General features: G+C 41.9%; 7 protein-coding genes across 7 annotated transcripts; 4 read left to right on the top strand and 3 right to left on the bottom strand.

The window, feature by feature from the left end:
* Nucleotides 1–2,431: 2,431 nt before the first annotated feature.
* PHALS_01162 (Uncharacterized conserved protein Sand) lies at nucleotides 2,432–3,962 on the bottom strand (the record flags this gene model as incomplete). Its single annotated transcript, XM_024730974.1, has 3 exons — nucleotides 2,432–3,083; nucleotides 3,150–3,243; nucleotides 3,314–3,962. The coding sequence occupies 3 exons, from the start codon at nucleotides 3,960–3,962 to the stop codon at nucleotides 2,432–2,434; spliced, it is 1,395 nt and encodes a 464-aa protein (XP_024581198.1).
* Nucleotides 3,963–4,778: 816 nt separating this feature from the next.
* On the bottom strand, nucleotides 4,779–5,525 carry PHALS_01161 (Tetratricopeptide repeat-containing domain; the record flags this gene model as incomplete). Its single annotated transcript, XM_024730973.1, has 1 exon — nucleotides 4,779–5,525. One exon carries the CDS (start codon nucleotides 5,523–5,525, stop codon nucleotides 4,779–4,781), a length of 747 nt encoding a protein of 248 aa, XP_024581197.1.
* Nucleotides 5,526–5,635: 110 nt separating this feature from the next.
* PHALS_01160 (Putative N2,N2-dimethylguanosine tRNA methyltransferase) lies at nucleotides 5,636–6,478 on the top strand (the record flags this gene model as incomplete). The annotated part of the gene is made up of 1 exon (XM_024730972.1): nucleotides 5,636–6,478. The coding sequence occupies one exon, from the start codon at nucleotides 5,636–5,638 to the stop codon at nucleotides 6,476–6,478; it is 843 nt and encodes a 280-aa protein (XP_024581196.1).
* On the top strand, nucleotides 6,478–7,479 carry PHALS_15495 (uncharacterized protein). The gene has a single exon (XM_024730971.2). It carries the CDS (start codon nucleotides 6,617–6,619, stop codon nucleotides 7,277–7,279), a length of 663 nt encoding a protein of 220 aa, XP_024581195.1. The 5' UTR covers nucleotides 6,478–6,616; the 3' UTR covers nucleotides 7,280–7,479.
* Nucleotides 7,479–8,231, top strand: PHALS_01159 (uncharacterized protein; the record flags this gene model as incomplete). The annotated part of the gene is made up of 1 exon (XM_024730970.1): nucleotides 7,479–8,231. One exon carries the CDS (start codon nucleotides 7,479–7,481, stop codon nucleotides 8,229–8,231), a length of 753 nt encoding a protein of 250 aa, XP_024581194.1.
* A 262-nt stretch (nucleotides 8,232–8,493) lies between these two features.
* Nucleotides 8,494–9,238, bottom strand: PHALS_01158 (RxLR-like protein; the record flags this gene model as incomplete). The annotated part of the gene is made up of 5 exons (XM_024730968.1): nucleotides 8,494–8,638; nucleotides 8,705–8,776; nucleotides 8,837–8,953; nucleotides 9,013–9,050; nucleotides 9,110–9,238. 5 exons carry the CDS (start codon nucleotides 9,236–9,238, stop codon nucleotides 8,494–8,496), a joined length of 501 nt encoding a protein of 166 aa, XP_024581193.1.
* Nucleotides 9,239–9,908: 670 nt separating this feature from the next.
* On the top strand, nucleotides 9,909–10,400 carry PHALS_01157 (uncharacterized protein; the record flags this gene model as incomplete). Its single annotated transcript, XM_024730967.1, has 1 exon — nucleotides 9,909–10,400. The coding sequence occupies one exon, from the start codon at nucleotides 9,909–9,911 to the stop codon at nucleotides 10,398–10,400; it is 492 nt and encodes a 163-aa protein (XP_024581192.1).
* Between the last annotated feature and the right edge of the window lie 1,563 nt (nucleotides 10,401–11,963).

Here is an 11,963-nt window from a genome sequence, read left to right as displayed (position 1 = left end):
TTTGCCTTAAAGAGGAATGGTTTTCGGTGAAAGAGCAGCATTTTGATGGTCGTCAGCCCACTTACAGATTTACCAAACGGCAGGACCTTATATGTTTACATTAAAGTTCCATTTTTGCAGCAACGCTAAAGCTCACATTGTGACGGGTCACACGGCACCTTGCACAGAGGAAGCTTGACTTCCAAGAGTTTACAAACTCTAAGTGAACGGCAGTTCACAGATCCTTGGTCCGAGGACACGTTAACCAAATTTAGGTAGATTTAAGACTGAATATATTTATAGGTGTTCCTTAATGTTTTCCTATTACATGACTCTCAAGCCATGTACCCATCTAGTAGCTGTGGTGTATGCCACACCACAGCTCCCTTAGGAGAGTGACGGGCCACTCTCATGTAACCCCGTTACACACATGAACTTCATCTTTTAAGCTGGTTGCAAAGGTGTACCCATCGAAATCCATCACCTGTACTTTCAAGCTAGATCTGAGAGATACTTTTCCACCAAGGGATCGCATTATATTTTTTAATGTGGCATTCATCGTCAATGTTCAGCGGTACTGTGAAAATATAATTATAAATTTAACTGTCACAGTAACAAAAAATAAAAGAACAATACCTGTTTGTTGTTAATTTTTTAGTTCAAATCTACTTAGGCCCAAATATAAGAATAAATATCTTATTTTTTGCCAGCTCAGATTACTTATTAAAAAATGTTCTATGATTGAGACTGCCACAATCAAAAGTATGGCATCTGAGACGGACATTTCGAGTCTAAAACGATGCTCCACGATTTATAGAATTATAGAAACCTCGCCGAGCATCAGGAAACGCTCAAGTTTTACTGCAAATAGAACTGTCAGAGAGTAAAGATCGTTTTTACCCTCCCCGCGAAGATTAAAATTACTGCCCTATTCACGCGCTATTCTTGATAGTAAGCTGGACTTTGCGTTCTGATAGGAATATTGAAGAGATTGTTACTCTCAAAGGGTTGGAAGCCTGAGACTCGATCTTGAAAGGATTGCAGCTTGAAGCGCTCGACTTCGACTTGTTCGTCTAATATTTCTTGGTATATACTTCTTTTGAAGCCCTCCAACCAGCGAGGCGGCATATCAAGGTCGAATAATCAGAAAACTTTCTTTTTGACTTTCTGACAATGTCGTGTACGTAAAGCAAAGCGAAATCTTTGAGCCCGATACCGATGCCCTCTGTCAGTTACTTACGCAGGAAAAGATTCACTCAGCAGGGATGTTGTAAAATTGTCATTCTTTTCTGGGACATCTCAGCGGAACCATAGATATGTGCACAATGAAGGCTGGATAAAAATTCGTCAGATCTTTCTCGGAACATTAATTGCGACTTTTAGACCGATAGTTTCGTGAATACTTTCCACGCATCTACGTATTTGTAGTTATTCAATATTTCGTAATCTGATGTCTCAACAAATCAGACGTCATCAAACACTTTACAAGCCCTTTGCTGAAACTCGATCATGCTTTTGCTTTTGCTTGTATGCTGTCGACCATCGCGTATTGGTATTGTTCACGGTAGTAGTCGGAGTTTTAGTAGGATCAACGGACTAAAAACCTGCTCTGTCATAAAAAAAGTTCACTTCTTACTAAATCTAAAGAGATGTATTGACTCGGAGTCGAGATACGTTTACAATTAGTGAGGAGAATGAGGCCGATGTCACTAGTAAGAAATCTCGTGCTTCTGCAGATTATCGTCAAGTAGCTTATGCTTGCAGGCAGAAAGATCGCCATCCTACGAGCAGACGAAGCAAATCGTGTCTTGCAGCACAAAGTTCAAGCTTATAACATTTTATGTGCCTTCGCGCAGCCGAATAGCTCTGCGCTAAAATTATCAATACTTTAGAGTCATGTGATCGTACTGACGTGCCCGATTATGTGTATTTTCGATTTGATACCCAGTACTTGATTGACACACGCATGAATATAAAATCGTTAAGTCGAAAATGAACATATTAAATCGTGCAATGATAGTCAGCGATCGCAATGTCGTCATGCGCAATGGTTTGAGAATAAAACTTGGTAGGACCACCATGTATTTAATCCTAATTTCGGTGTGAAAGAAGCAGTAGAAAAATCGTCATTTTAAATTCGCTGAACGTGATAAGATTTTCCACCCCACGTGTATGAGTCGATTCAACAAAGAATGCTTACAAACAACCTTGGCGCAATGTAAATCTCGATGAAAATGAAAGCCTTGTATTCGCTGAAGGTATTTTTATAGTACTGTAATCTGAAGAGATAGAGACTTTCGACGAAGTAGCACTCAGCTCAGCTTTATTGCTCTGTTCTGAAATGATCGCCGAGTAATTATGATGAAGGATACATATTGTCAATTGCCAATCTTAATTAGAATGGAGCAGATACCTTCCACTATTAATACTTGCTATGTGCTTCTTTTAAAGCTCAAGGCCACATTCCGAGCGAGCTGACAGATGAGTAACCACTACTAGAAATATAAAGAGCGACGGACATTAGCTCTTCATCATGGCGTAATCGTTCTAATAACACTTGAATTTGGTCTCTAGCGTCTGAAATACTAGATAGTGAGTCAAACCACACAAATATTCGGTAGTCAGCACTGCACATGCCTACAAAAAGTCCTGTGTCACTTCGTTCGTACACCATACGCGCTGCCGTGTTTTCGCGTAAAGAGGACAACGGTTTCCCTAAAATTTGACTCTCGTGTGTTTGAGAATTTACTGGTGCAGAAAACATTAGATGCTGAAGCTTGGCGTATTCGTTCATCACTTGCACGCGAGTTTCAAAGTCATCATTGTCAAATGGGAACACGAGCTCTGGTTCCACGCATTCCCCTGTGAGTTCATTCTTAAAAATAAAATGATTTAGAAGTCGTAAGTCACAGTGCGGCTGCCACTTGGAGAAATTCTTCAGAGATGATTCAATCGCTTTCATTGCACCACTAGCATGTAAATGTCGTACCACATATTCCTTTCTAGCTTGAAAATGTGGAAATTGCTCTGGAGACTGCTGACTACTAAGCAGCAGCAAGCACACGTCACTTGTTAAGAAGACCATATATGCATATAAAAATCCGCTTCAAACCACAAGTTCGCATGAAAATCAGCTTAACAATATGTCACCGATTCCAATTCTTACCTACCTGGGGTTAAAATTTGTCAAGCATATTGGAGTCCAGGTTTCACTCGAAGCCAGTGATGGCGTATGGTATACAAAGTTGATAAGCAGAAGCAAATCTAAACAACGTGAATCATTCTAATGTCAATCGATAAACGTTTGCTTCTCTGTAAAGCTGGTTTCTCTCACCATCAACGAGCATGTTAAATTGTTTTTTCTTAGGCTGAGCGATTGCCACAATTCGTTTTTGTGCCAACAGCAGTCCACATATCATTGAAGGTGTCGCAGCATTTTCGTCATGCTCTAACGCCTGAATAATATCTCGTCGTCTCTCAGGTTTCAATCGAACAAACGAAGCGCCACAATCTGTAAAGCGCAACGTCGGGATTGTTGCCCAGAGCTCTATCAATGACCTCGTGACTCGTTCTGTGCCATTTAAAAGTAAGCGTAAGTCATAACCAGACTGTCGCCGCAGTACGTCAAGTCCTCGATCGCTCAGTACGAAAAGAATTTGATTATGTAGAAGTTGTAATAGGTGCTGTAAACACCGCGAAGCAATTGCCGGTACTTCGTTGTTGCAAGCTGCAGTCTCTTCGTGGACGATAACAGCAAACGTGAGGCTATCGGAGCTGCGAAATACGCAGCGACATCCTGCAGCCTCTATCTCAAGTAGCTCCTCATTTTGTGTACAAGAAACAAAAGACAAGAGACCTTGAAGTGAGCTTGCAAATGAGCTAGTAGACGAGTCGTCGTCTTCAGATATAAATTTCGAGCTCGACACTTTGTGTCGAAAGACCGGCTTACCCGACGTAGAGCACACGACAACGTCTAGCTCCATATGATAATTGACTTAAATTTTGTACTACACATAGGATATACTTGTTGGGTCATACTAGTGCGTTTGCTGATCAATCATGACTTTATCTATTGCTTGTGTTACGAAGCTTAAAAGATGATGTTTTAGCTTTCAATGCCATTAAATTACTAAAGCGTCCACACAAGGGATGAGGTCTAATGACATGTAAGGACTATGTTTAATTGTCACCGTCTTCACAGATTCACGTGCATTATGCAGGAAAACTAACTGATCTCCTTGTATTACAACAACACTACCTCGCATCTCGTAAAACATCTCATTTTTTTACTACAGTTGTCTACACCACCAATAAGCGTCATTTCATCAATCTAATCAAGGCACTGATATGTAGAACAACTTTTTGTCAATCTTCTTAGGGCGGTCGCACATTCGATTGGAGTGTGAATACTACAAACGGTTGCTACTGTTGCCATTGTTGCTATGAGCTAAGGGAAGTTTCAAAGACGACTCTGTTTTTGACTTTCTTGCCTTTGTTTTGTAAGTGACCAAAGATTCAAGTCCATTAAAATCACACGCGCCTCGAGAACTGCTAAGACTTGGCAGCGAGATTCCTTCTTCACGAGTGTCTGTCTTTCGCATCGAGCTTTCCATGTTGCGCTTTACACTCAGTAATGACTTTTGTAATGTAGTCACGATTCCATGTGACTCGCCAAGATATGTGGTTGTGATTTTCTTGCCCCTCTTGTAAGATTGTAGACTTAAATCCCAGCATCTTAAAAATTCTTGCTCGACGCCCACATTATGATACGCAATACCTAAAACTGCAACTCGATCTAATTATATTGTCGGATCTGTCGTTACAGAAGATTCGCCGTCATTTTTTGTGCGAGTTGGAATATTTTCCACATGTCCTAATTGCAACTCTTCATGCAATAAAACAAGTGCTGACTGTGCTTGACTAAGCGCACTCTGATGTTTGCCAAGCTGCGAGAGTACAGCACACATATTCAGATGTGTATCGGCTTTGTTTGATAGATTTTCTAAACGTGCCTCAATCTTGAATGCTTCTTTCAAACAATCTAGAGCCTTGTGTAAATTGCCTTGTCGGCGATAGTAGCACGCTAGATTGTTCAGTGTCACCGCTCGACCGGCGGGAAATCGTTTTGTCAAAATTTCGGCTTTCTTCAACAGTTCGAGCACATCCCGAAAACTGTCTTGCTGCAAATACGTCATAGCTAGGAGGTTACATATCTCGCCCACCTTCCGACAACAAGTCCAGACTTCGTCACTCTCTGAGCCAAAAGAATGCTGCCTCAGCACAAGTCCCTTCTCCAAACACTCAAGAGCTTTCGCGTAACATCCCTCTTGTTGAAGCTGCACACACTTATCATCTAGTCTCTGGAGGGCTATGAGCTCTTTTTGATTAGCCAAAGAGTGCGTCTTTTTGAATTGCTCAGACTCACTCAATGCTGGAGCAAACAATGAAACTGAAGATTTGCTTGATCTACTCACGTCAGTATCTGGAAGAATCAGATTCGTGCCATCCGTGACTTCTTCAATAGCTAGAACTGCTTCTCTACTCATTTCATATTTGCCCCCAACACTTGAGCCAATTTTAAGAAAAAGCAGCCTGTATAATAACGGTTGATGGCTACAATACGTAAAAATTATTCATAACTAATCTAAGTTGGCCAATGACTGCTACGCGCCATGAGGCTACTGCCTTAGCCCAACAGCAGCAAAATGTCGAAGCTGATAAAACAAACAGTAGCCGTGCAGGCCAAATGACACTGAAGGAGAAAGAGGACGCGACAACAATCGTTTGGTTGCGAGTGCACGTTGATGATGACAGTCAGAGTGAGACGATGCTCGGGTTTGAGTGCAACTGGAAGCCGGGCATTGGTGGATCAATTTGGACGAGTGGCGTGTTGCTCGCTGCCCACTTAGAGCTGTACCGCGAGTACTACCGTACAATTTTTGAAGGTGCGCGTGTGGTCGAGATAGGCAGTGGAACAGGTTACGTTGGACTTATGGTCGCCGCCTGTTTTAGACCGGCTCATGTTTATTTAACGGATTTATCTACACATGTTAATGGACTACAACGCAACGTGGAGAGAAATGCTCGTGCTGTCCGTACTGGCGTTCAAGTGCACGTTTCGGAGCTAAGTTGGGGCTCACTTGAGCAAGAGATGGATTTGCTAGAGTCAATGGCTGTGACAAGCGACGTCAATGACAATAAGATCAAAGCTGCATCACAGATTGATGTTATTTTGGGTACTGATGTGGCGTACTTACAAGAGCTGTACGATCCTTTGCTTCATACGATCAACCACTTAGCAACATCACGCACATTGATTTTGCTAGGACTTAACCGAGTGGATACATCTCACGCATTCTTTCAGCAACTCGAGCAGAATGGTTTTGAGTATTATAAAATCCCAGACTTTAAACTTCCAAAGAATTACTGGGGCCGCGACTTTGGACTTTTTGAGATTCGCCGTTCCGTCCAATCTGATTTCACACTTGAGTTTTGGTAAAGACAGACAGTGGATTCAGTGCAACATGGCTTAAGTAAGCAAAGAAGTGATTAGATTCAATAGAAAGTAGATACCTAGAAGGCTTTCGTATTGTCGTTGACTTACCCTAACACTGTATTACGTGAATGTTTTGCTCTGATGATGGTAATAGATAGTTTGCGTGTGGATCTATCTCGCAACTGGACTACCGTCCAAAAATCTAGGCAATTTAATTTAAATCTTCACTTATACTCATCACAAATGGTTGGGGACCACATGATCTCAACGCCGTCCATAAGACGATGCCTGAATTCTCGCATTGACATTGAAGTTGTAGTTGCATTCATATTAATTTTAGGTAAGTCCAGCATCAGCGGCGATCCATGGCTGCGCTTTCTAAAGCGATTGGATCAACAACTTGACAATGTGAGCACCCCTTCCACAGTCGTCTCTTTGATAAAATCTCGTAGAAATGTCCTCCATCCTGTGGATTCTTGCGCGCATATTCTGCACATCTCTCAGTTGCGGTCTACACTCTCTTCGCTGATTTCTTTCTTTAAAGCGAAGCTTGTTGTAGTGCGCAATGAAAGACTTCTCTTGTCCATGCGGTGGCAAGCAACTCGTCGACTATTTCTCGTCGCATCAATTCCAAACCAACAATTGTATTGGGTCAACACGAACACGATGTTGCCGTTTACAAATTTGTATTTTCTTTGGCGTCCTAACAGAGTACGCCAGAAAATGTATTTTCTTCAGCCACCAGTGTACCGTGGACATTATCAGACCAATCACCTGTCTATTTCCATATATTGTTGTTTTTGAATTTGATGAAAGCTTTACAAAGAGTCATGATATGTAATGGCTACCTGTACTATCTAGTACACTTTAAATGTCTAAGTTTGTCGTAAGCACTACAAAATTCTGACGTTCCGGCTACCTTACGCTCACGCTCAGAAGGCAAAGTACCATTGTCTCGAGTACCAGGGATTTACTCTCACGGCTGGTGACGTTGAAGATTAAAATGAGCAGTACAATGCACACAAATACCCCTAGTTCATGGCAGAAGCGTGCTGGTCGCCAGAAACAGCAGGCCAATAGTAGACTTGGTTCATGGTTCGTTAGCAAGTTTACAAGCAAGAACAAGATGCTGCGCGAGCACGATGAGGAGACCGCACAGAATCTCCGCCGTCGGCCTGTTGGCAAGCTCAGCGCGGTAACTAACCAGCAACAAGCTAACGCTGCGCGACGAGATGAGCTCAGTCGTCCTAAACCCATGCGTCAGAAGAGTTTCTTGCGCCAGCAGCTCCAAGAAATGAAGCGGCAATCAGCAGAAGCGCTTTTGCGTGCACAGAAGCGGATGGACGGTGAAATAGCAGCAGTGAGTGAAGAAGATGATCTTGACAGCAAATCATCATATTATAATGAGGAAGAAGTGCAAGTGGTCGATGACTCAGAAGACGCTCTGCGTGAAAGTCTTCGTAGTAATCCAGCGTCCTCAAGGAGATCCAGCACATGCTCACGGCGCCGCAGTGCTGCCGAAGAGAAGCAGGAACGAGATGATGAAATGTTAGCTCATGAGACGCAGCGACATGAGTACTCAGAGGAGGTGAATAGGCGCATGAGTCAGGCTACACAACTTTATGCCGAAGCAATCAACGCTTTGGACTTTGCGCTACATCCTAAGCGACAACCAGAGATTGAACCATCTTCAAGACCGCTTCTTCTTGGCGTCAAGCAAGGCAACGCGAACATGCCCAGAAGTGAATGGGTCTGATAAAAAAATAATTGCCCGATTTGAAGAAATTCCTAAGCTGGCGAAAGTGAGGCAGTTTCGTCGCAGCAAATAAATAATGAAGGAATCGGATGGGGGTGATACGGCGGCAAGGAGGAAGTAGCAGTTGAGTGGTATAAAAGGTGACGGTGATATTTTTTTATTTTTGGGTCAAGTACTTATGATGAGCGCGAGCATGGTAACAAATTATGAACAGTTGATGTTTTGGATTATAAATCCGATAAGTAAAACTGGTTTGATATATTTATGTAGCATCTCGAGAAAAAGCGACAAAGTGAGGATTTTCTAGCGGGTGATGCACAACACGATTGTAGCCGTCAAATGTCAATTTATCCGTTTTCATCTGGACAAAAGCTTGGCGTTGAATTTTTATATCAAATGGTAAATAGCTAGAGTCGCAATAAACGACACCAGGGTAATTCATAATTATATACAGCTAAATGTATTTAACTTACATAAATTCCAATGACGGAGTCGTATCCAAGGCGTGTTCGCTCACAGTATCTAAGGGATTCAGATCAAGTCGTCTACCATGTTGTAAGCTGCTGCAATAGACATATCATAAAGGCGCTTTGATTCTATCTTACATCACTTCAAGCTGCTCAAGAGGGACTTTTTGTGCAAAGAATACGCCGTCGCTGTCATTTGCGTGGCCAAGAAACATTTCCGGAACCACTTTTGTGAATTTATTCCCTGAGAAATCCCTGTCCAGATCAGGATTAGCTACACAAGCTATTTGGAATTGCGTGGCTCAAAATCTTACAAGTATGTTGTGGCTACTGGAATGTTACTTGGCACTTCCTGTACTCACGGACGGTAAGCATTTGATCTCAAACTTCGATCAGGCGACCAGAACCAACCTCTAGTCCCCGAAAGTCGCAGTAAACCGATACGCGAGCTTGACCGATGCATTGACACTTCGTTGGACAAGCATCGAGCAGAGCTATAGCTTGAAGCGAGAAAATTGCGAGAAGATCATACCACCACATCGCAGCCGAGCACCCTTTCAAGAAGGTGCTAAAACGTCACGACGAGCGCATAAAAATGTATTTTCTGGACGGATTAATGCTGCCAACAAGGACTTTGACATTATTTAAATTACATATTTAAATAGTGACGAGCTGCTGATTTTTTTGCCGAAATGTCGAAATTTAGCATTCATGTCACTCCCACTATCCTTTCTAAGTGATGATACCAACATGAGCTAAATATCATGTAACCGATAGCCACTTCGCAATTTCAAAACGCTACTCTTCGTTGTCTCATAGTATCTCAAAATTTGCCGATCGGCTCGTCTTCACGCTGCGTCCACGTCCAGGAAGCTAGAGGTGGTTTTGTGACGCAGTGAAGGATACGCACGTCTTTGAACCGTCCAATTTCGACACAACTTGCTCTAATTTGTAAGACATTTGCAACCGTTGAAGTATTGCCATCTCGCCATCACAACGTTTGACTATCAACTTGCGATAATTTTACAAAGTAACGTGCGACCTTTTGTCTTGCTTCTTTCCGGGATCCGTCGCCCTCGTGAGATCACTTCTCACTTTAACATGGCTAGAGGTACATGAGTTCGTACATTAACAAGCGATGAGAAAATCATTCGGCTTTTTTCCAACCATTACTTAAGCACCTTTCAACGAAGTCGTCGAACATACTACAATGCCATTAAATCCAGCTCTCGTTGAGGTTACTGCTATACATCCGGTGACTTACCGCTTGACAAGCGCTTGCAAATTTAATAGCAAGGTTCATCGTAATCTCAGCGTCAATTGCTCACGAGAAGACCTTCAGCACCGGCGAATGTCTTGGAATGGAATCGCTGGCACTAAGGATCGTGACGACGTCAATGAGTATCCTCAGCGACCTCATACTAATCGATCGGCTCTTCCCATCACCTCGCCGACGCGTGTTCGGCTCATTTACGAAGACGAAGATGCGAAGGCTCGAGTGTGTGGCAATGTATACCGTCTACTTAACGTCGTCCAAAAGGACCCAGAGGCTAAATCAGCAAATGCACGATTGGCGCGCAAGGTACTCAAGTATCGGCGAGTCATGGGGAGATTGGGTGACGTGAATATAGAGGACCCTAATTTCGATGCTTCCGCATTCTTTGGTATTGAATGGTGTCGCGTGGGTCCATCATCAAATTAAATCAATGTTATTATAATCTTTCATCGTTAAAGTATTGATCGCAAAAGAAAGCGAAGCTATCTCAGTGCGTATGAACGACAGAGGATGCCGTGTAGTTGTCTGATAAGCTTGAAAGACATCACTGAAGCAATTTTAATATGAAAATAAGTTTCTTTCTAGATATGTCAGACAATTTCTCCTTGGTTGAACATCGGTTGAAAACAGCGTGGGTGCTGTATGCAAAATATTGGAGATCAATTGATACTAAGTCTTGCGTCTTGCACTCAAAATGCTGAATATGCTGAAACGAAGCTACGTTCAGCGATGTCATGCGAGGGATGTGCCAAGTGATATAGGAAGATGACAAAATCAGTTTAAAAGAGAGAAGGTAGATCTATAGAACCACTCCTATGGAGTCTGACAGAAATCACCATTTCATCATTAGTTTTTTAGAAGTCTTCAGTTCAAAATTGTAGTGCCAAACTTCTGATTTGACAGTGATAACAATTGACAGTATGATGACAGTGTTACTGGTAATACAGTCGACTCTAACGGCAATAAATTTGATGATCGTTAGCTTGTTTATGGACGAGTAAGGTTTCAGGGATTCGGTCACGAGAATATTATATAACAAAATAATCGTTTTAAGTCCTATTTTCTGAAAAATATCATGCTTTGCTTCTCATGAATATGCTGCAAACACGATAAAAAAACAGCTGGGATTCAGGAACTAAATTGCATCCTTCAATCTGCACTCGCGACAGCAAAATGATTATCGATCAGAGGACGTGGACACCCACTATATGCGTTACGGGCACGTAGTGTTGTAGCTTACGTACTTTTGTAGAATTGTCAAAAACTTATAGGTACCAAAGTGCTGGTGAAGTTCGCCTCATGTTAGTTACAGCCATATACAGTAAAACCTGTCTAAATTAAACATGCTGGGACCGGGGGAAAATGTTTAATTTAAAAAGGGTTAAAAATTAAACAGGTTTAATTTAGACAGGTTCTACTGTAGTTCATTACAAACCATAGTAATGCAGACGCAGTGTTATTATCTAAAATAGTAAAGTAGATATTTAGTAAGGTTTACATCTTGACTTTATGTCACTATCGAAATAGAATTGACACGAAGTTGCTTGAAATGCTCTGAATTCTGTTCCTGGCTGGAGCACTCGAGCCAAACTTCTGTGCCTTTGTTGAAACGGACCCTTAAGACAAGAATCGCGCACAGAGGTTCGGTTTTTGTCTTAGCACTGTCAGTTTGTTCTGCTATTTGTACATATATTTAGGTTAAATTGTTTAGACTTCTAATTGATATATACGTTAAACTATATCATGCCATACAACTGCCTTTATTTTATGACGTGTGCAAAATCCCTCTTTCCGAATCCCGCAACACTGATACTTCGTACTTCTAATTATTCATAAATGTATTTTGGACAATTGTATTAGAAATTATACTAATAATGTATCTGACACAATCATATAAAATGTGTAGGGTTAAGTCCACAATATGACAAAACTTAACCCACTACAAGTCTCCCACTGGAATGTTTATCACACCGGGTTCCCCACTAATTT

This window comes from Plasmopara halstedii (assembly GCF_900000015.1).
Source record: "Plasmopara halstedii genome assembly, contig: Scaffold_1343, whole genome shotgun sequence".
NCBI lineage: Eukaryota > Oomycota > Peronosporomycetes > Peronosporales > Peronosporaceae > Plasmopara > Plasmopara halstedii.
The sequence above is the reverse complement of the archived record's forward strand: the minus strand, read 5'-3'. Positions and strand labels throughout refer to the sequence as shown.

What these genes read in the sequence shown, in the direction of transcription:
- PHALS_15495 (XM_024730971.2), top strand. Translation starts at nt 6,617, where the DNA reads ATGATGGTAATAGATAGTTTGCGTGTGGATCTATCTCGCAACTGGACT.